This window comes from Bos taurus, chromosome 2, assembly GCF_002263795.3.
Source record: "Bos taurus isolate L1 Dominette 01449 registration number 42190680 breed Hereford chromosome 2, ARS-UCD2.0, whole genome shotgun sequence".
NCBI classification, from domain to species: domain Eukaryota; kingdom Metazoa; phylum Chordata; class Mammalia; order Artiodactyla; family Bovidae; genus Bos; species Bos taurus.
This window is the reverse complement of record NC_037329.1, coordinates 25,016,779-25,039,133: the sequence shown is the minus strand read 5'-3', so window position 1 is coordinate 25,039,133 and position 22,355 is coordinate 25,016,779. Positions and strand designations below refer to the sequence as shown.

The 22,355-nt window shown below is 37.3% G+C and overlaps 2 protein-coding genes across 4 annotated transcripts in view; one reads left to right on the top strand and one right to left on the bottom strand.

Moving 5' to 3' along the window:
* The window catches only part of METTL8 (methyltransferase 8, methylcytidine), an 84,064-nt gene extending 74,286 nt beyond the window's left edge, over positions 1-9,778 (bottom strand). The window contains exon 1 of one of the 2 annotated variants that reach the window (NM_001075288.2): positions 9,572-9,778. The gene's annotated coding sequence lies outside the window, so the exon portion shown is untranslated. The remainder of the gene's footprint in view (positions 1-9,571) is intronic. The other variant, XM_024999854.2, reaches the window with a different exon arrangement.
* Positions 9,779-9,932: 154 nt separating this feature from the next.
* The window catches only part of DCAF17 (DDB1 and CUL4 associated factor 17), a 29,798-nt gene continuing 17,375 nt past the window's right edge, over positions 9,933-22,355 (top strand). The window contains exons 1-8 of one of the 2 annotated variants that reach the window (XM_024977517.2): positions 9,933-10,444; positions 11,145-11,248; positions 13,963-14,053; positions 16,604-16,740; positions 17,486-17,564; positions 18,806-18,895; positions 20,315-20,419; positions 20,724-20,829. In XM_024977517.2, the coding sequence (XP_024833285.1) occupies positions 10,319-10,444; positions 11,145-11,248; positions 13,963-14,053; positions 16,604-16,740; positions 17,486-17,564; positions 18,806-18,895; positions 20,315-20,419; positions 20,724-20,829 (838 nt within the window). In that variant the 5' untranslated portion in view covers positions 9,933-10,318. The remainder of the gene's footprint in view (positions 10,445-11,144; positions 11,249-13,962; positions 14,054-16,603; positions 16,741-17,485; positions 17,565-18,805; positions 18,896-20,314; positions 20,420-20,723; positions 20,830-22,355) is intronic. The other variant, NM_001191489.1, reaches the window with a different exon arrangement.

Sequence of the window (22,355 nt, the reverse complement as noted above, 5' to 3'; positions counted from 1 at the left end):
AGTATTGATCAATTTATCTTTAGAATGCCTCCCAGTTATCTTTAGAAAAACATCATCAGATATTTTTCCTCATGATTAGACTGAGGTTATGGGCACGAAGAGCGGGACACTTACTGAGCAACTTCACTTTCACTTTCATGCATTGGAGAAGGAAATGGCAACCCACTCCTCTGTTCTTGCCTGGAGAATCCCAGGGACAGAGAAGCCGGGTAGGCTGCCGTCTACAGGGTCGCACAGAGTCGGACATGACTGAAGTGACAGCAGCAGCAGCACAGGCTTTAGGGAGGAAAAAGTGTCATTCTTATCACATCATATCAAGGGTGCATGATATGAACATGACTTACCACTGCTGATGTTAACCTTGATAAAGTGGTGAGTTAGTGACTGGCAGGTTTCTACTGTAAAGTTACTTCCCCCACTTTCCATACCATACTCTTAGGCAGGAAGTTACTATGCACAGCCAACCTTTAAGGAGGAGAGAGTTATGCTCCACCTTCTTAAGGGTGGAGTGTCTACATAAGTTATTTGGAAATGTTTTGCACAGATTTGTTTCTTCTTCCCCATTTATTTAATTCAACCACTTGTTTATATCAGTATGGACTCACAGATATTTACTTTTAAACTTTGGGTTATAACCCAATACTATTTAATTTTGTTGTTCAAACTTTCCTGCTGTGGCCATTAAAAACCTCTTTCAATCGCCTCCTATATCCTTTTGACACATTCTCATCAATGTGTTTTTGAGCATCTCCTTACTTTCTGGCACTACAAGATGCTGCAGACTCCTGCATACTCCTTGACCCAGGCCTAGAATCAGCCCTTTCTCTACAGAGTGTTTGTTCCTTTTATTGGAGAATGGTCTGGGCGCTGGGTGTGCCCTTTGCTCTTAAGCTGTCCTCACTTCTGGGCCCTCTCAACTGACAAAGCAAGGAAATATATGTGTGTATACCACACCATGCATATGCAAATATCTTTATCTACAAATGTTTCCATAGATATCCATCTGTATCTACAGTTAAGCTAAACTAGAGCTTATACTTATGTCTCCGACTCTAATCCATTACCACCTGATCATACTAGCCTTCCACTCTTGGTTGTCTCTAATCGCCCACACCAACAGTAAGAAATCTGGCAGCCATCATCCACCAATTATTAATTGTTCAATTCCAGTACACATATGAACAGAATTATTAACCCATATCGGTGGGAAACTTTTATCGACTAGAGGACAGTACTACTAGAGGACAGTTCCTACTGCTTTTAGTCTCACAGTATCAAAGTTACTTAGGTCAGCACCTTTCCCGGACCCCTTTCAGTAGGCCACTGCATACTTTTGTAATACAGTTAGATTATTTTGTCTCAATCTGCATTATATCCTGGAACCCCCTCTTCCTCTTGTTTTTAAAATTTTGCATACATTAAACTTTACTCTTTGTGCTGTAAAACTATGTTGTTGTTGCTGTTTAATTGCTAAGTCATGTCTGACTCTTTTGTGATTCTGTGGACTGTAGCCTGCCAGGCTCCTCTGTCCGTGGAATTCTCCAGGCAAGAACACTGGAGTGGGTAGCCATTTCCCTCTCTAAGAGATCTTTCCAACCCAGGGATCGAACCTGCATCTCCTGCAGTGGCAGGTGTATTCAGTAATGCTGAGCTACCAGGGAAGCCCACTGTTAAGCTATATGAGTTTTACTAAATGCATAGTGTGGGACTTCCCGGCAGTCCACTAGTTGAGACTCCACACTCCCACTGCAGGGGGCACAGGTTCAATTCCTAGTCGAGGAACTAAGATCCTGCCAGCCATGTGCAGCACAACTGGAAAAAAAGAAATACATAGTGTTATGTATCCACCATTACAGTACCATACGAAATCTCCACCCTAAAAAAATCCTCTGTGCTACTTAATCAAAACTTTCTCCTCCCTAAACTCTCCATAACAATGTGTTCATATTTATAAATTTATGCGATTCTCATTCCAATCCTGTTTCCACTTAGCAGATGATTGAAGGAAATTCAGAGAGAGTAAGTGGCTTGGTCAAGCTTTCAGCAACTGATGCTGCTGGTGCTGCAACTCGTGCCTTCTGACCCTTCTGTGAGGCTTTCTACCGTACAACTCTACGTCCTTGTTTTCAGCAAGGAGGGCATGATTATGCACAGAGACAAGAAGAGAAGACTGAAACGGTGGTAGGTGATCACATTTCACATTAATGGAAGCTTTTTACACTAAAAATATGAGGAAGTGGAATTCTAGTTCTGGTAATTTGGTGAACCTGATACCTCCAAAATCTTTCTGCTATAAAATATTCCTAAAAGGCTGGACAAGTACTTTAAATACACCAGTAAACCAGCTAGATAGAAAGAGAAACCCTCAGAGCCAGCAAAGGTCCAAGGAGCCGAGCGAGTAATGAAGCCAGTAGTTGCCCAACTCCCACAGTTTTTAAAAAACAAAATACATCACAAACACTTATCTAAACCCAAGTTTGGTTTGACATTAGAAAATATATTCATGTAATTATCACATTATCAGACTAAAGGAAAAAACTATATCACCTCAGCAGTTACAGAGAAAGTTTTTGACAAAATTCAATACGCATTCATATTTTTAAAAAAATGAACAAGACTTTTAGCAAATATGGAATGGATGAGATTTCATTAACCTAACAAAAGGCACCTATCAAAACCGTATGATGTCATCCTTAATGGTGAAATATTAGAAGTATTCCATTTATAAACATGAATAAGACAAGGAGGTCCACTATCACTGGTTCTACTCAACACTGCACTATAGGTCCTGGCCAACACAGCAAAAAAAAGAAAAAAAAGAGGAAAGAAGGTAAAAGACTTGAGAAGGAAGTAACAAAACTGTCACAGTTTCCAGAAGACATGATTGGCTATGTAGAAAAATCCCCCAAACCTTACAAATGACAATTATTGCTATTAAAGATAAATATTGGCAAGCAAAAGATCAATATAGAAGAACAATGTTGCTAAATATAAGATCAATATACAGACAACTGCATGTTTATATACTATCAAAAATTTAGTTAGAAAATCTAAACTTAAAAATATACCATTTATAACACTGACCAAAAATACACTGTACTTAGAAAGTTGCAAATTATGCAATTTAGTAAAAAAATATTATAAAATTTCATTAGTGAAAGTCACTCAGTGGTGTCCAACTCTTTGTGACCCCATGGACTATACAGTCCAAGCAATTCTCCAGGCCAGAATACTGGAGTAGGTAGCCTTTCCCTTCTCCAGGGGATCTTCCCAACCCAGGGATCAAACCCAGGTCTCCCACATCGTGGGCAGATTCTTTACCAGCTAAGCCACAAGGGAAGCCCAAAAATGTTGGAGTGGGTAGCCCACCCCTTCATCCAGGGGATCCTCCCGACCCAGGAATCAAACAGGGGTATCCTGCACTGCAGGTGGATTCTTTACGAAGTGAGCTAAGACACTAAAAAAGATCCAAATAAATGGAGAGATATACTGTTTTTAGAGATAGGATAATTTGATATATGGTAAAGATGTCAGTTCTCCTCAAATTGACAGGTGGATTTAATATCATCCCAACCAAAATTTCAATAAGGTTTCCGTAGAACTTAAATGGATTTAAAAATGTATATGAAAGGGCAAGTGCAAATGGTTAAAAAAAAAAAAAAAGAAAGAAAAGTAACACCCTCCTAAAGAAAAGCAATAGAGGTCTTGCTCTACTAGCTTGAAAGCCTTATTATAAAAGTGGTCAGGTATTCATTAACCTGGGGTTAGAAAAACAGACCAGAAAATAGAGCCTAGAAATTGACTATGAATGTAAACCTGATAAACAGAGTTAGCACTACAGATTTGTAAAGAAATGAGGACCCCCTTCGATAAATGATACTGACAAGTAGTTATCAGTGTTATTTAAAAAAAAAACAGACAATAAATGGGTGTTAGTTAAGGTGCTTAGTTTGGGGTAATTTGCTACGTAGCAATAGAAAATGAACACCTTTAATGAGTGGACCAAAAGACAGGTTTAAGGTCTATAGCAGCACTTTTCTAGGAACAAAAAGCCCAAAAGAAACAAAAGCCCAGTCAGTAGAAAATGGATAAATAAACTGTAGAAAATTCACACAATTAACTACTATATAGTAGTAAAAATAAATGAAATTAACCCACAGGTACTTTGTCAAGTATAATGTTGAAGAAAAAAAAAGACAACCTGTATAAGAGTACATATATGCACTATGATTCAATTTACATGATGCTCAAAAACATTCAAACCTTAATGTTTTATTTATATTAAGAGAAAAGAGGGATCCAACAACCAGGATTGGCACATACATGTCAAAATTTTAGGTAACGTTCTGTTTTATTAAGGTTAATGATAGCTATCTAGGTATTCATTTTATTTATTATTTATATGTTATGCCATGTTAGCTATACATATTCTTTTTAATAAGTAAAATTTTTAAAATAAATAGCTTGCAAACTTTACTACCAATCCTTTAAACCTAAATCTTTCTGGATTTTGCATATGAATGAATATACTACATATTTGTACTACAATGTAGTACATCATTAAATGTACATTTAATGATACTACATATCATTAAAATATACAGAGAAAAATAAAAGAACCAAATTTACAGTTAAAAAAGCCTCAATTAATTTCAAAAGAAATTTCCAAAAAAAAACTCTCACCCAAACTACACAATTAACCTGCTAACTGGTCTGCTTCACTCTTGCCCTGATGCTGTATGCAACTATCTCTTAAAGGGAATGTCACATCACTCTATAGAAATTTTTTTCCATCACACTGCCATGGACCAACAAGCTCTGACCCCTGCCTATTTCTGGCCTGATTTTACTCCTCTCTTCCCACATGCCCCAGCCATAGAACAGATCCTAACATTCTCCAGCATTAATGTCTACAATGTTAATGTGTTAATTTAATAAAATCTTTGTTTCCTTCATTGACAGCACATCTACTATTTCCCTGCTTTCCATTTTTTTTTTTTTTTTGCGGGGGGGGCCGAGTTTGGGATGTTTATTTGTGGTTCTGCTTGCTGAAGCTGAAACTCCAATACTCTGGCCACTTGATGTGAAGAACTGACTCACTGGAAAAGACCCTGATGCTGGGAAATACTGAGGGCAGGAGGAGAAGGGGACAACAGAGAATGAGATGGTTGGATGGCATCACCAACTCAATGGACATGAGTTTGAGCAAGCTCTGGGAGTTGGTGATGGACAGGGAAGCCTGGTGTGCTGCAGTCCATGGGGTTGCAAAGACTCGGACACGAATGAGTGACTGAACTGAACTGACACTTTTTATTTAGTATCTTTAATATTTTTTAATACCTTTAATATTCAAATCATCAGAAGTCCTGTCAATTCTGCTTTTAATATAAATATATCCTGAATCGGTTACCTTCTTTCCCTCTCCCCCTGCCACTCTAGCTCATTTACCATCGCTTATCTGGGCCAGTGCCACAGCCACCATGTCCTTGTTTCCATTCTCGTGCCCCTGCAGTTTATTCTCTACACTATAGCCACAATGATCTCATCAAAACAAATCAGATCATGTTACTTTCCTTCTCCAGAGTGTCCCATGGCTTCCCTTCACCACAGAATAAAATCCAAAATTCCTTACTCCTGACAAGGCGTACTAGCCTTCTGATAGTTTTAGAATAATCCAACGTTGTTATTGCCCTGGGGACCCTGTATTGGAACATCCCTCTGCCTGAACTACTCTAACTTTAGTTCTGTGTAGATTGGCTCATCCTCATTCAAGGCTCAGTTCAAAACTCCACTCTTCAGAAAGGCCTTTCTTGACCATTCTGGGTACAGCAGGGCTCCCAACCACTCACTATCAAGCACATCCCCCTGTTTTATCTTCTTCACAGTACTTTATCACTACCTGAAAATATTTTAAAAATCTATTTACTGTCTATCTCCCTGGACATGTGAGGATCTTGTTCCCTGATCAGTTAAACCCTATGCCAAAATAGTTCCCAGCACATTGTAGATGAAAATAATTACATGTTGAATGAATGACCTCTTGTGGCCTTGGTTCAAATTTTTTTTTGTCTCTGAGTAAATGTTTAGGTTTAATAATCAGAGTGCTTTATATATTTATTCGTTAGCCCTCTTTAAACAAAATATATGAACAAAAAGCATTTTATTAACTTCTGAACTCTTATCTCTTCTTCATCTTGAAAGTATCGTGGCAAGGATGGTTAAGTATTCTCAAAGCATCATATAGACACAGAATGAAAAAAAAGAATTAATGTTTGTTCTATGCCCCAAATTAAGAGATCAGATCAGATCAGATCAGTCGCTCAGTCGTGTCTGACTCTTTGCGACCCCATGAATTGCAGCACGCCAGGCCTCCCAGAGAAGTCATTTCCAAATCTTAAGCTAGGGGTTTATGCCATTTTACCTTCAACAAGAAAATATCTACTTTATAGGGAGAACTGTTAGGGATAAAAGTTTTTTTTAAGTTATTTCTTCTTATTGGCTGGGTTTCTCTGTTGGCTCAGTGTAAAGAATCTGTCTGCAACGCAGGAGACACAGGTTCGATCCCTGGGTCAGGAAGATCCCTTGGAGAAGGAAATGGCAATCCACTCCAGTATTCTTGCCTGGGAAATCCCATAGACAAAGGAGCCTGGTAGGCCAGTCCATGGGGTTGCAAAAGTCAGACACAATTCAGCAAATAAAACAACATTTCTTCTTATTAATTCTGTGGTTTCCTACATTTAAAGAATAAAGACTAAATATAGTTCTATGTTAAAAGTATTTAGTTAATGATAATAGCATCTATACATACATTGTTTTTAGAAGAGCCCATTCATTCAACATGGCTTCCCTGGTAGCTCAGACGGTAAAGAAACTGCCTGCAGTGTAGAAGATCTGGGTTCGATCCCTGGGTTGGGAAAGTCCCCTGGTGAAGGAAATGGCAACCCACTCCAGTATTCTTGCCTAGAGAATCCCATGGACAGAGCCTGATGGACTACAGTCCATGGGGTCACAAAGAGTTGGACATGACTGAGTGACTAACATTCATCCAACATACATATGCATCCAGAGCACAGTGCCTAAAATGTGGCTAATGCATATGGATGTTGAATGAATGAATGGACCTCTCTAAACAAACGTTGGAAAGACAAACAATTCTAATATAGTGCTACAGCCAGTGAATGCAGAGTAACACAAGAGAAGAGGCAAGGTTATCACTAAGACCAAAGGGTCAGGACAAGTGAGAGGAGCTGAGATACCTGACATGAGTCTTGAGATAAATGGATAAGAGGAGAGGAAGGGAGATCCAGATAAAGAAAAATTTTAATGTAAAGGGACCCTGGCTTGAGCAAGGAGGAAACGTGTCAGAACCACAGGAGCGAATGTGAAGGATGGGCAAAGATGAGGCTGAAAATGTGGGCAAGATGCAGATAACAAGTGCCCTGTATACTACACTGAGACTTACAGACTTTGTCCTATAAAGCACCTATACAGACCATGAGGGATTGGTACATGTAGTCTCAAGATGATGAGACTTCCCTAGGGATACTTTTTATTTTCAATTTGATAAAAATCTAAACAAAATTTTTTTGAACAAAAGGATACTCTGGATCATCCCTTTGATTAATCATTGTCACAATCAAATTTGATTGATTTCAAATCACGTTTGCGTTTAGAACTGCACTGGCTAACAAGTGGGACTATTTGTCATTGGCACAGGTTAATGAGAGACATGGAGACTATTTTATGTAAATGGTGTTTGTCAAGTGAAGGTCAAATGAAATCTTTACACAAGGAACAAAGGAAGGTTTTTACAGTGGTTTAAATAAAGAAAAGAGGTGAAGTCACTGGGTAAAGCAACGGCACCCCACTCCAGTACTCTTGCCTGAAAAATCCCATGGACGGAGGAGCCTGGTAGGCTGCAGTCCATGGGGTCACTAAGAGTCGGACACGACTGAGCGACTTCACTTTGACTTTTCACTTCCATGCATTGGAGAAGGAAATGGCAACCCATTCCAGTATTCTTGTCTAGAGAATCCCAAGGATGGGGGAGCCTGGTGGGCTGCATCTATGGGGTCGCACAGAGTCAGACACAACTGAAGCGACTTAGCAGTAGCAGCAGCAAGGGCAGTAAGGACAGGTCTTTCTGTAAGGAATTCACGCCCCCAAGAACAGTGAAGCATGACAGGTCTGGCAAACAGTCTCACTGGTATCAGTGAATAAGCATTCATCAGAGTTTGTTTCATAGTTCATTTAATGTACAACTGTTTGAGCGTTATAGTTGTTCAAAAGATACAACAATAAGGAGTTTATATACAGTTTTATATTTGCATATATCTAATGTACTGAACATATTTTAAGTTCACCATAGAAAATCCTAGGTATCTACGTAGGTTTGAGAAATTCTGCTCCGGGTGACTGGAAGCCACTGAAAGACTTAATAGGGAAATGACAGATTTGTGCTTTAGAAAAATCACTCTGGCAGCAGCGTGGAGGGTTGGAATTGGAAGTATTTAAGTAAGGCAGAGAGGAGGCTACATAACATAATAATGTGAAAAAATGGTGAGGCCCTAAATTACTTGGGGTAGGGGGGATATGAAGAGGAGATGGATAACAGAATCAAAAGTACTTGGTTGAAGGTGATGGAAAAGAGGGCAGCTAGCACGACTGTCCTTTGGGTGACTTGTTTGTGAGACCACTGAAAGACAAGCAAATGGGGGTGAAGGGAAAGGAGAAAAAAAAAAGATGAATTCAATTCAGCAGTGATTTGAATTTCATTTCAGCCAAAGAAAATCCAGTTATCTTTTCTGGGTCTGTTTTCTCAGTGACAGCTGCATTCATGAATTACCAAATTAACTATTATAGCGCTCTCTAAAAATATACAAAGCACTCCACAGTATGCTGTAAATAAGTCATGAAAAATCAGCAAAAGCCCAGGCCCCAAAGGAAATTTAGCAGGATGGAAATTTAGCAGGGTTAAAAAGTTTCATCCTAAACGCTTAAAAACAGCACACTCACAGAGTTACTGTACTTTTTGCCTTGTCAGTCCGATGCAATCACACCCTAGCCCATGTGTGAACAAGAGGCCACGTGGGAGACGCAAAGGCACCATGCTCAAGGGACTTACAGGCAAAGCAATGGGTCTCGTCTGGGACATGCTTACTGAAAACTTAGTGTGGTAGGAATGGCATATCCTCAGTGACACAGCCCCTGAAGATATGACAGGAAAATTGACCCGACCGGGAGGGCCACTCACAGTTATCTCAGAGGAATCAACGTGGAACATCTTAGGCAGTCTAAAAACAATGTAAATATTTCATATTTCATTCCTCAATAAAGAGGAGGGGAAAAAGGCGAGAGGAAGGAAAATGCAGCAATTATCGCAAAACCAGCCTGAGTCTCCACGGGCCACGGAGGGGCGGGCCTCTAGAAGAGTAATTCAACTCTACTTCGGTAGTAATGTCAGTATTTTCACCACTAACTCATAATTACAAAGCACAGTGTTCGAGGACCCAAAATATTTAACCATCCACAACATCCAACGTTAAGACTGAGGGGAAAGCCGAGGGCGTACCTTTCTTTTTCACAAGACGCTGCCTTGTGGGGAGGGGAGGGGCGGTCGCACACGACACAGACCCCCTCTCGACACCCAGCCAGGGCTCCCAGAGCGAAAGTCGGGGACTGACAAGCGTGGGGGCACAGGGGCGGCAAGGGACGGACCCCTGAGTGCACGGAGCGAACACGGAACACAGACCAAGAGGCGGCAGCACAGCGCCCCCACAATCCTCCCCAGGCGTCGCGAACAGAGCCGGAAAGCCACGCCAACCCTACGGCGCAGCCTCCGGCCGGCCAGAAGAGGGGGGGTAAGGTGGGGCCGCGGTGGGTTGGAGGCGGGGCCGAGGCGGGTTGGAGGCGGGGCCTGGGCAAGGGCTCATTGCCCGCTGCCTGATGGGGATTGTAGTTCTGGGTACAAGCCAGGATCCCTCTGCGGACACTGGGAACTACGTTTTCCGGCAAGTGAACGGCTTCGGCTGACTGCGCGTTAAGCACGTTGCAGTGTCTGCCGCTGGGTCCGGAGCTGTATAGCGTTTGCCGGGCCAGCCCGGAAGGGGGTTTTTTCCCTTGCCCAATCTCGGCTCTCAGGCGGCGCCGGCTCTGTCGTCCCTCGCCCCACAGCTGTGCCCTTCCGGGCCCAGCTCCCGGTGTCAGTTTTTCTGGGCTCCTCGAGGAGTTGGGGCCAGGAGGTTCGGAGATAGTGGCCGCTTCCCGGCGCGGGAGTAAGGGGCGCGCCCCTCTTCCGCTCTGCCGGGCCCGCGCCTCCATGGGCCCAAGCCAGAAGCCCAACGTGTGCGGTCGGCTCAGTCGCCGGGCGCTGGGCTTTTTCTCGCGCGACGCGGGCATGGTGCAGAGGACGAACCTGGGCATCCTGCGGGCGCTGGTGTGCCAGGTGACCGCCTGCCGGCCGGGAGGGGAACGAAGAGCAGCGGGGCGACGGGGGTCGCGGGCGTAGGGGAGAGGCAGACTTGCTGCTGGGCTGCAGTTTTTACGCAGTATAATTCCCTTTTAAGAAGATCGCAAGTGATGGGCAGGGTGATCACGGCCTTGAAATTGGGGGTTAGTAAATAGCCATTAGCAGAACCGTCACATGCTTTATGGAGAAGGAAATGGCAACCCACTCCAGTGTTCTTGCCTGGAGAGCCTTGTGGACAGAGGAGCCTGGTGGGCTGCTGTCTAACGGGTCGCATAGAGTCGGACCCGACTGAAGCGACTTAGCATGCATGCATGCGTTGGAGAAGGAAGCGGCAACCCACTCCAGTATTCTTGCCTGGAGAATCCCAGGGACGGAGGAACCTGGTGGGCTGCCGTCTGTGGGGTCGTACAGAGTCGGACACGACTGAAGCGACTTAGCAGCAGCACATGCTTTTAGTTTTAACTTTCTTATATCTTGCAAACAATTTTTCTAAAAATTAATTACCCCACTTAAGCCGAAATGTGAGGGCAGAGTGAAGAATAATTGAACATACTATTTTTTAAGAACGTACTTGAAGTTATTTTGAAAACTGTAAATTTAAATATCCAATTTAAGATTGGTGCACAGTAGAAACGTATGAGTTATTTCCTAAACCGAAATTCCTTGTGTTTTTCAGGAAAGTACTAAATTTAAGAATGTTTGGACAACTCATTCCAAATCACCTATAGCCTATGAGAGAGGAAGAATATACTTTAACAATTATCGGTGCTGTATCAGCAGGTATCTTGGTGAAAATTTTTGATGTAATTCATTTGACTGTTGACCTTTAATTTTTATAGAAACACATGTCTACATTAGTGCTTAGTGTAACAATGGAAAAATGGGTTCAAAATAAGGGTAGGGTATAAAATGCATGTAATTTAACATCTTGTTAAACCTAAAGGCTGAGGTTTCATCTGTGTAAATACCAATTTAAAGAGAATTTATAATGTAGGCAAAATGACAGATTGCTGAGTACAGTGTAGTATTTTATTCTGCCTAAGGGATACCAGATGTCAGGAGATCCAAGTACCTACTAATTAGATGCTGTTTTAGGGAAGAATTTCTGTATTTTGGTTTGAAAGTACTTGCCTTTGTTTTAAAAGAAAAATTTCAGACTTGCTAATGTAGTCTATATAGTGTATATATATAAATAGTATAGTGAGCCCCCATACATTCATTACCTAGACTCAGAAAGGATCAAGATTTTTGCCACATTTGCTTATCTGTCCCCATATCCTTTTCCTTTATACCTTTGCTAAATATTTTAAAACATATTCCAAACATGCCACACTTAAGTTTGCTCCTCTAAAAAATAGGGTTATTATTTAACAGCTTAATAATTCACCCATTTAAAGCATACAATTCAATTTTTGCATCCTTGAAATTCATATTCAGTGAAAATGATTTGATGAACCATTGATGGTTCATATAGGCAACCATCACTACAATTAATTTTAAAACAACTTCTTTACCTCACAAAACCCCCAAACCCTACCCTTTGGCTGTCACCAGCGTACCTTCTCCACCCTCAGCCCTATGCACCTGCTAGACTACTTTGTTTCCGTAGGTTCACCCATTGTGGGCATTTCAAAAAAATTGAATCATGTAATACTTGACTTTTGTGTGTGTGTGACTTGTTTTTGGTGACTGGCTTCTTAGTAGATTACCAGTTTATTATAAAACTTTATAACACAAGAACAGCCAGATGGAAGAGATGCATAGGGCAAGGTATGTGGGAAGGAGCACAGAAATTCTATGCCCTCTGAGCATATCACTCTTCCTGAATCTTCATGTGTTCACCAGCCCAGAAGCATTTCTCCTTTTCTAAAGTATATATTAAATGCCATACATTTTCCTCTAAGCACGGTTTTTTCCTGTATCTCACAAATGTTGAAACATTGTATATTCGATTTAAAAGTTCTCTGGACTTTTTTCTACTTTTTTCTTTGTGCGAGCTCATTCCCTCAGTTGTGCTCAGTCTGCTCAGCCATGTCCGACTATGCAAGAATACTGGAGTGGGTTGCCATTTCCTACTCCAGGGGATCTTCCCTACCCAGGGATCAAACCTGAGTCTCCTTCACTGGCAGGTGGATTCTTTACCACTAAGCCAGACCCCTGTGTTAATTAGAAATGTGTCATTTAAGCTCCAAGTATTTGGAGATTTTACAGCTATCTGTTATTGGTATCTAACCTAAATCCATTATGGTCTGAGACCATATTTTATATTTTTTTCTAGTCTTTTAAATTCTAGTATTTTATGACCCAGAGTGTAGTCTGTCATGGTGAACTCTTCACATGGGCTTGAGGAGAATGTATTGTTGCTGAAGTAGTCTAAAGATGTCAGTTTGAGCCAGCTGATTGTCGGTACTGGTCAGTTCAACTATATTCTTACCTACTCTATTTGTTGGATCTGTCAGGTACTGATGGATTGTTTTGAAGTCTCTAAGTATAATGGTGGATTTGTCTGTTTCTCCTTGTATTCCACCATTTTTGTCTCAGTATTTTGACATTGTGTTGTTAGATGCATTCACATTATATAATTCTACTCTTTATCCCTGATAATTTTCAGTATGGAAGTCTACTTTGTCTGATATTAATATGGTTACTCCAGCTTGCTTGCTTTTTTTTTTTAAGTTAGTATTTGCATGGTATATCTTTCTCCATCCCTTTGCTTTTATATCTGTGTCTTTATACTTAAAGTGGGTTACTTGTATATAACATATTCAAGTCTTGTTTTTTATTCACTCTATCAGTTTGTCTTCTGACAGGTGTATTTTAGACCATTCACATTTAAAGTGATCATTGATATAATTGGTTTGATACCTCCCACATTTGTTTTGTTCTCTTTCTTCTTCTTTTGGTATTCTCATTATGTGTACATTACACGTTTTCTAATTATCCCACAGTCCTTAGATGTTCTGTTCTTTTTTTTTTTAATTCTTTTTTCTTTCTGGTTTGGGAAGTTTCCTTTTTTATCTTTTTCATCTACTGGTTTTCTACTACTAGTTGAAAGAAAGGAACTCTTTAATTTTCATTTCACAATGTTGGAATAACAGATTATGAAGGTGAAATTCAACAGAGATATTGGTAGTAAATGTTAAAAGGAAAAGAAACAATTCAATATGCTCTAATTTTGGAAAATGATCTGCAGGTGGGTATAAGTGTATAAAGAAAAAGTAGAGTGAAATGAGCCAAAATATTAATAACTGAACCAAAATATTAATATTGGATAGTTTTGTGCTATTATAATTTATTACATATTTGATATTTTTTCTATGATTGTGTATTATGAATTTTGTGATTAAAAAGTAATGTTGACATTTAGTTAAGAAGAGGAAAGCAAAGCAGCAGGTTGTATTTTTGGTGTTCCAAATCTCTGAATTAAAAAAATCGCTGAAATCCAAGCAAACACTATCTTATTTATGAAGAAGAATAATCTTTTTTCCCCCCAGTGTTGCATCAGAGCCACGAAAACTTTATGAAATGCCAAGATGTTCCAAATCAGAAAAAATAGAAGATGCTTTATTATGGGAATGCCCAGTGGTAAGATTTGCTTTCGTAGCATGTTTCTAAAGCATTTGTAGTCTAGAAGAACTGCTTATTGTTAATATATTGTATAAAGAAATAAAACGTTTAAGTATCATAGTGATTCTTAAACCTTGAAAGGAAGCAAAAAGAGAGCATATTTTTTATTTTTATTTTTCCTCATGAAGTAACTTCTGTCTTAAAAAATTATATGTTAATACTGTGAATATACTTTTAATACCATTTTTTAATCTTGAAAACTAGAAAATGTTATGAACTGATTAAAGGTTTCATAAGCAATATAAGCTAGTTTGCAGTTATTCTCAATGTTTAAGAGATTATTCTACTTAATATATTGAGACAATAAGTATTTAGGGCAGGAGTTATGTTTCATGACTCTGAGAGTGGATTCTTATGGGTTTCCTCTATTAATCTTCTTAGGAAATAATAAGATAAAAATGAAAAATAAAATAACAGATAAGCTCATTCCATCAGATCCATATTGCCCCTGTGTGTATTTTTCAGAACACTTTTTTCATAAGATATTAACATCTTATCCTTGTTAGAGGAGTTGGGAAACAAATTTATTTGTAGAATTACTTCACAGAGCCTTTAATACTATTAATACTTATAATAATACTAATGTGGATGGTTATTGTCAAACCATTTTCCCAACTCTTTTGATCATAGAACTTCCTATTTTGAGTTATATTTCTAAATATTAATTTTCCATGGGATCAGTGTTGTAAGAAACATTTAAGGAGTACTGCAGCAAGTTAATCCAGTCTTTTAATCTGGCTGTTTTGTTTTTTAGGAAAAATAGGATATATCACCAAAAATAATGTTTAAAGTTAATAGCCTATGCTTTGCATTTATTATTATAATTCTTTAAAAGGAATAAAAAAGACTTGTTTGTACATAAAATTGTAATTTTTCCTGGACAGTTACTCTCTTTTCATTGAAGTTTCCTTTTTAAAAATAAGAAGCTTTAAATCTACATTTTCTTCCCCAACTCCTTATTGAAAGTTAAAAATAACTATTTTGCCCCCAACATCTAAAGCCTTCTAATCCACTTTCATTGATGAGGGGAAGAGGATGACAGATTCCTTAATTGAGAAAAATTTTGAAAGATGTCAATGCAAAGCAACAAAAATTTAGAGCAATCTTTATAAAAATAAAGTTTCTAGTAACCTAATTCCTAATCTCACTTCTCTTTGAACATTTTGCTCGTCTTATTTGAAGTGAACCAAGATTTTCCATTGAGAAAAACAACAAAGCATATAGTATTGTTGTTAATATACTCATTGTGAAACTAAATTTAAACTTCTCTTCTCTTCTTTAAACTTCTCTTCTGAGACAGTGTGTGAAATACAACTTTTAGTTTAGGAAAATAGCTCAAACCTATTACGTTTGCTACCTAATTTTTTTTAATAGGCAAGATATAAGTGATACATTTTTTAAAACTTTAAAAATTCCTTGAGGTAATACTTATGTAAGACATCAAAGAATAAAAAAAATTACATCATTGCCTGTGATTTTAGTGTAGGACTTAAGTAGCTAATAAGTTAAAACACACACATACAACCAAGAAACAAACACACACAAAAACCTAGTTTCTTTCCCTAACATTTGAAACAGGAGACAAATCTTAAGGCACGTAAGTAAAATAAATGTGCCTGCATTCTTTTCTATTCCCTTTTCAGCCGAAGCAATATTAGATTAATTTTAACTTCTCTATTCTTAACTTTCATCTTTGAACTTCCTTTTTATTCTGCAAATCAAAGTAGAACCCTTAGCTTCTCTTTCTCTTCCTGCCCTAGAGGTGGAAGTGGCAGATGTGCCCTTTTGGAGGGTAGTTCATTGGAGTCAAGGATTATCTTTAAAAGTAGGTCCATCTCTGTTCTTTGGCTGCTTTGATTCTGGATGTTAGCTTTCCATTTGGAGTTAGAGTAGAGCCACAGTGACTAGTGGGATAAATTGCTTTTTTCCCATTTTAACTTCTATCAATAGGAAAACAAGTCTTGGAATAAAGAAACATCTGTTCTAGGAAATGACTCTTAATTGCTTATGCTATCTAATGTTATACTTGGTTTTAAGAACTGTTATTGTTATCATAGCAGCATCATTAGTATTACTTGTATTACTGTTGTTATTATGATGATGATTGGCTAACATTTGTTGAATACTTAATGATTAATAATTAATAAGTAATAATTATTTCTGGAGAAGGAAATGGCGACCCATCCAGTATTCTTGCCAGGAAAATCCCATGGAAAGAGGAGCCTGGCAGGCTACGGTCCATGGGGTCACAAAAGAGGCACAATTTTGGCGACTAAATGAAAAAATAATTATTTCAGGTACTGCTTAAGCATTCTGTGTGAATAAGCTGACTTAATAAATTAATAATGAAAATCATTTCTCACAATTTTAATCTTTCCTCATCTTATTTATTTTCTCACTAATATTTCTTTTTAAAATTTACTTGTTTGACTGTTTAGCTGTTTTCTTTGGATATGGATTACTGTAGATTGTTCATGATCAAGCAGTTTCAGTTTTATCTCTTTTAAGGGAGAAATGCTTCCCAGTCCATCAGATTATAAATCTTCACTCATAGCACTGACTGCTCATAATTGGCTGCTTCGTATATCAGCAACTACAGGAAAAGTCCTTGAGAAAATATATCTTGCTTCATATTGCAAATTCAGGTATTAACTGTGACTCTGTTGTTTAAAATTTGATTATGAAAAATTGAGACTTATGGCCTAGGATATTTCAAGATTTTTTTTTTAAGTTTTCCATTGTATATGTGGATCTCAGTTATAAATCTATTTATCTCTCCTCATGACTGCTTTTGAAGATCTAAGGATGGAGACCCTTTGTCATTTATCTTTGTATTCCTCATAAGTAACTAACCTCTAGTAGTTGTCAGATACCCTTTTTAAAAAAATTTACTTTTTACAAATAGTATTTTTTATGTGGGATGTATTTTTTTGGTAGATTTTTCTGAAAGCTAGTCTGTTGCAGTTAAGTTACCTGCCTAGTATAATCTAAGAACTGTTACTTATAAACTCAGAGTTTTATAAATTAGATGTAAATTTTTGGAATGAATATAAGCATGCAAAATGTGAATGTAATATTTTTAATGTTTTTTGTAACTTCTTTTTTACATCAGGAATGGTTTTTCGTTTTCTAAGTTTTGAATATTGACAGATCAAATACAATTTTCATTCACTGAGACTCCAGAAGGATTAAAATTATATATATATATAAACAAATAAATGCATATGAGGATCTTCAGGGAATTCTTTTAATTGTTTATTTTTTAAAATAAGTTACTTTTATAATTTAAGTAACTGGAAAACTGTTCACTTATAAAATATCTATTATATTTTGATTTGAAGTATAAGGACCTGACCTAAACGAGTAAACTTCTCTTTATTCTTTTAAAAGGTATTTGAGCTGGGACACTCCTCAAGAAGTCATTGCTGTCAAGTCAGCTCAGAACAAAAGTTCAACATTGGCCCGACAGGTAGACATCTTTAAAAATTCAGTAAAATAAAGAATTTGTTTCCAGAGGAACTTGTCTGAAAATTAGTTATGAGAGAACTAATGATCTTTGGTTTCTGGAGCATGCTATCAAAATTGTTTACCACGAACTTAAAATATTCTCTTCAAGCCACTCTGGGGAAGTACAACAGATTACTTTCCATTCCATAGCAGAAAAATAGTTACTAAACCTTATTCTTCAAAGTAAAGAAGCTACCTTCTTCAAGCAGAGAAATCACTCAAGTTATAACTGTTGATATTTTTTCTATTTCATTTAGCCATGTTAGTGTAATGCTAAATGATATGACCATGATAATGCTGTGTCTTTTGATTAGGCTCTTGATGATTAGAATTCCAATTTATAATATAAATTAAATTGTGTTATAATATATTTATAATCCAATGTATTAATTTATATTATAACATGATCTATTACATAGTACATACATACATTTTGTTATAAAGTATGTTTTTTACAAAATGTGTTGTTAAGAAATGCTTACTGTTATGCTTGTTTTAATAGATTTGTGTGTGTGTGTGTGTATTTTGTAGTGTCTGAAAGGCTAAAGGTTTAGTGGACATATTTTGAACATGTAGGCTTTCCTGTTTAAGTAACTTTTCAGTTTGATAGAGGGTGGTTTTCAATTCATGAAAATAGAGTGTTTTTATTTTTTTAATTAAAAGTTTTTTATAAAAATTTTTCATAGAAGTATAGTTGTTGTACTGCATTGTGTACATTACAGGTGTACAATGTAATGATGCATGATTTTTCAAGGTTATACTCCATTTATGTGCTCAGACACTCAGTTGTGTCCGATTGTTTGTGATCCCATAGATTGTTTAGCCCTGCAGGGGCCTCTGTCTATGGGATTCTCCTGGCAAGAATACTGGAATGGGTTGCCATTTCCTCCTGCAGGGGATCTTCCCCCGCCAGGGATTGAATCCGCGTCTCTTATGTCTCCTGCATAGGCAGGCAGATTCTTTACCCTAGCGCCACCTGGGAAGCCCATACTCCAACTATAGTTATTATAAAATACTGGGTTATTCCCTGTGTTGTACAGTATATCCTTATAGCTTGTTTTATACATAGTAGTTTGTGCTTCTTAATGCCCTAATTCTTGTATTATCCCTTGCCTGTTCTCTTTACCCACTGGTAACCACTGGGAAAATAGTGGTGTTAATATATTCTTGAGAGCGGTCTGTGATTTTAGTCTTTCCTTTTAGGCAGGCATTCAACAGCCTGTTTTGCTGTATCTTGCAGTGTTCCATGTGCTACCTTTTTCACTCATAGGGATTCTGGAGATCAACAAAAAGGTAAGAACTCATTTCTGATTTAATTATAATATTAATTTTTTTGACATTAAGATGTGATATTATTATTTAATTGTTTATTAGGTATTTGGTAAAGTTTTTAATTAAGAAGTTAAAAGCAGCTGCCCAAATCTAAAGGCAGTAAATGGAGAAACTGGAATTTGAACTTATATTTGACTCCAGAGATTAAACCAAATTTTAAAATAAAGTGACTACTTTATTTTAGCATTCATTATTTGAAAACACATTTGAATTACACAAATCCTTCTTTTCAAAGTGGGGAACAAGGATCAGGGAATAGAAAGTCATGGGCTAGTCAAAAACAAAGCAAACCATAATTATCCTTTTAAAAGATGACAAAAAAACACAACTCATGAATTTAATTGTTCTCTTTGTGCTTGTGGATTAAGTAATTGTATATACTTATTACAGTCTACAACAGGAATGTAGTCATAAAGTGTTTCTATTTATTCTTATATGTTCAAGATAATCATCTGAGGGATTTGATTTTGATTGTAGTTATTTGAAACTAAAGTACATCTTTCAATTACCATGCATAATAAGACTACCCAGGGGCCAGGTTCAGAATGTACTTGAAGCTCTTTCTTTGCCGGGGTAGTAAACCTTTACTAAGTGATTTATCTTGAGTGGAAACAGAAACAGATTTTCACTTAATTTCTACTTGTTCTTTCCTTGCTATGAGTATTTGTCTGTGTTGGTTGGCTTTTGTTAAATATTAAAAGAGGCACAGAATCAAGTTCTTTATCAGAGCTCTGTGGAGCATCACAACAGGATCCAGTACACAGAACAGAGACAGGGAACAAGGAGCCAAAGCCTTATCAAGATCAGCTAGGTTAAATGTCTCTGTGTGTATCTGGTCTCTAACATGTTTGGTTTTTACTAAAAAATCAAATAGTAGTAGATGTTTAAAGAACAAGGTAATGATAAAATTCTCGAGTTGGCTGTTTTTTATTAGAATTACTTTCTTAGATCAAATCTTTTCACCACTAGCTGAAAAAGGTCCCTTTATAAACGATATTTTATAAAGAAAAGGTCCCGGTACTTATTCAGCCATGCAAATATTGCATGGTAGAATTAAATGGGCTCAGTTTACACCTATGTCCATTAGGAAAGGGATTTGTTATTAAAAGATTTTACAAAACGGAAGTAAATGAAAGCTGCTGCATCATTTTGAAGGATATATATTAAATTCCCATTAGTACTTCAGTTTGAGACCCTGGAGGTTACCACTCACCCTAATAATACATTAGCTGCAAGTTCCTAAATTATAATGAAGTTGGAATGTTAGGCAGCAGTATTGTAATGGTAAACTGAATATTAAACAGATACACATACCACGGTGAAAACTCAGAGGATTGGCCTTCTGGTCTTTTCTCAGGTGATGTCTACCTTTCCCCTCAGATTTTTGGGAACGTCACGGATGCCACCTTGTCTCATGGAATACTGATTGTGATGTACAGCTCGGGACTGGTCAGACTTTATAGCTTCCAAGCCATCACCAAGCAGGTAGAGAAAATTCAAATTTGCCATATTCAGATTAACTTGAGATTTGGATGGAGGTATGATTTTTTTTTAATGAGATATTTTTAACATAAGGCTCTAGTATAGATTTCAGCTCTACAAAACTGTACAAATGCAGAAAGACAAAGTAACCTTTAAAAGAGGGGTGGGAAGATAAATAGAAAAGCCCTTAAATAAATAAAGACATTTTCTCTGTCATATACATGTAAATTTGATTTTTTTTTTTCTCTCTCCAGACAGCAAATAAGTAGGTGCTAAAGCCACCGTTTTTGTTTTGTTTTGTTTTTAGTTCATGCAACAGAAACTTGACTTAGGGTGTGCATGCAGATGGGGTGGGACTACTGGAACTGTAGGAGAGGCTCCCTTTGGCATTCCTTGTAATATTAAAATCACAGGTATGGCTACAATATAGTACTTTTTTCACCTTAAAAATTAAGTGGTCGTATTGATAGTGATTAATTGTAATCATCCAAATGTTTTTTTCCTAAATTCAGTTCATTTTGCTCCTATGCAGAGTATTCCTTGCTTTTGTCTAAGTGTTCACAGAAATCTGTTATTCACTGAAATAAAGGCCTGGGGATGCTGGGCCTTGCTTGGCCAGAGATCTGTAACCTTTGGCAAGTGACTTTACCTTTCTGGTCTTGATTTCCTTATCTACAGAATAATAAGTTGCAGCAAATGTTAATACCTTAGCTCCTTTAGAACTTGAAGTTTTACAATTCAGTGACATTTATCCAACTTAAAGATCATTAAGGCACAGTAAAGAAAATTATATACAATTTTATAAATATAAAAATGTGTTCTGTATTTAATTAGCTTATCAAATTCAGCAGTTTGTTGAAAAGAATACTGCTATAAAATTGAGCAATGTATGTCAGATAAACCATAACTGACCAGAGTTCATCTCATCAATACAAGGATTACTTAATGCAGATAGATATAAAAATCATGAGTAAATTTAAAAAGAAAATATATTTTGTTATCCTAATATTTGTTTATCTTTATTCTTAGTTCATTAAAAATTATTTTTTATCATATTGCAGACATTTACTTCTAACCAATAAACATATTTAGGTAAAACTCCAAAGGTTTTTCTAATATGGGTCAAAATACAACTTTCTTCTATTGTTATACAATATTACATCATCAACAGATCAAGAAACAAATGAAAGACTTAATTGTGGGAAAGGAAATGTTCTTTTTATTAGTAAATAACAAAGTATGAGGACTGAGAGAGTTGAGTATAGCCAATTATCCAAGAAGCTCAAAATAAAATTTTAAAAATTACTCAAATTTTGAGGCATCTTGGGCGAGCTGAATTAGGCAGTTTTGTAAAAACTCAGCCTTCGCAATGCCTCCTGTGTGTGTGCTCAGTCACTCAGTGATGTCTGACTCTCATGTGACCCCATGGACTGCAGCCCACCAGGTTCCTTTGTCCATGGGATTTCCCAGGCAAGAATACTAGAGTGGATTGCCGTTTCCTACTATATTTGATACAAATACAGAAGGCAGGAATCTGAAAACTACAGACTCCAGTGATAACTAATATGTATTATTTTGAAGAGAGTTTCCCTAAATGGTAGCATTGTTCTCTTTGGAATGCAGATAATAAGCAAGTAAAACAAAGAACAGGGTGATAAAGAAAGCTCATGGAGCCTCTGATTGTGCTGTGATTTTGGTCCCTGTTTACAGAGAGAAGACTGGACTTGGGATCATAGTCTTGGTCTGCTCCTATGAGAATGAAATTCCACTACTAATTGGTGGTATGGTAGTGAGCAATTACTGAACCTCTATGGGCCTCACTTTTATCAGCTTTAAAATAATAACATTTGAAAATATGATCTGTGAAATCATGTGCCATTGTAAAACAATACAGTAATTGTTAGACATTTAGCTTAGAGGAGTAACATATTATATTGGA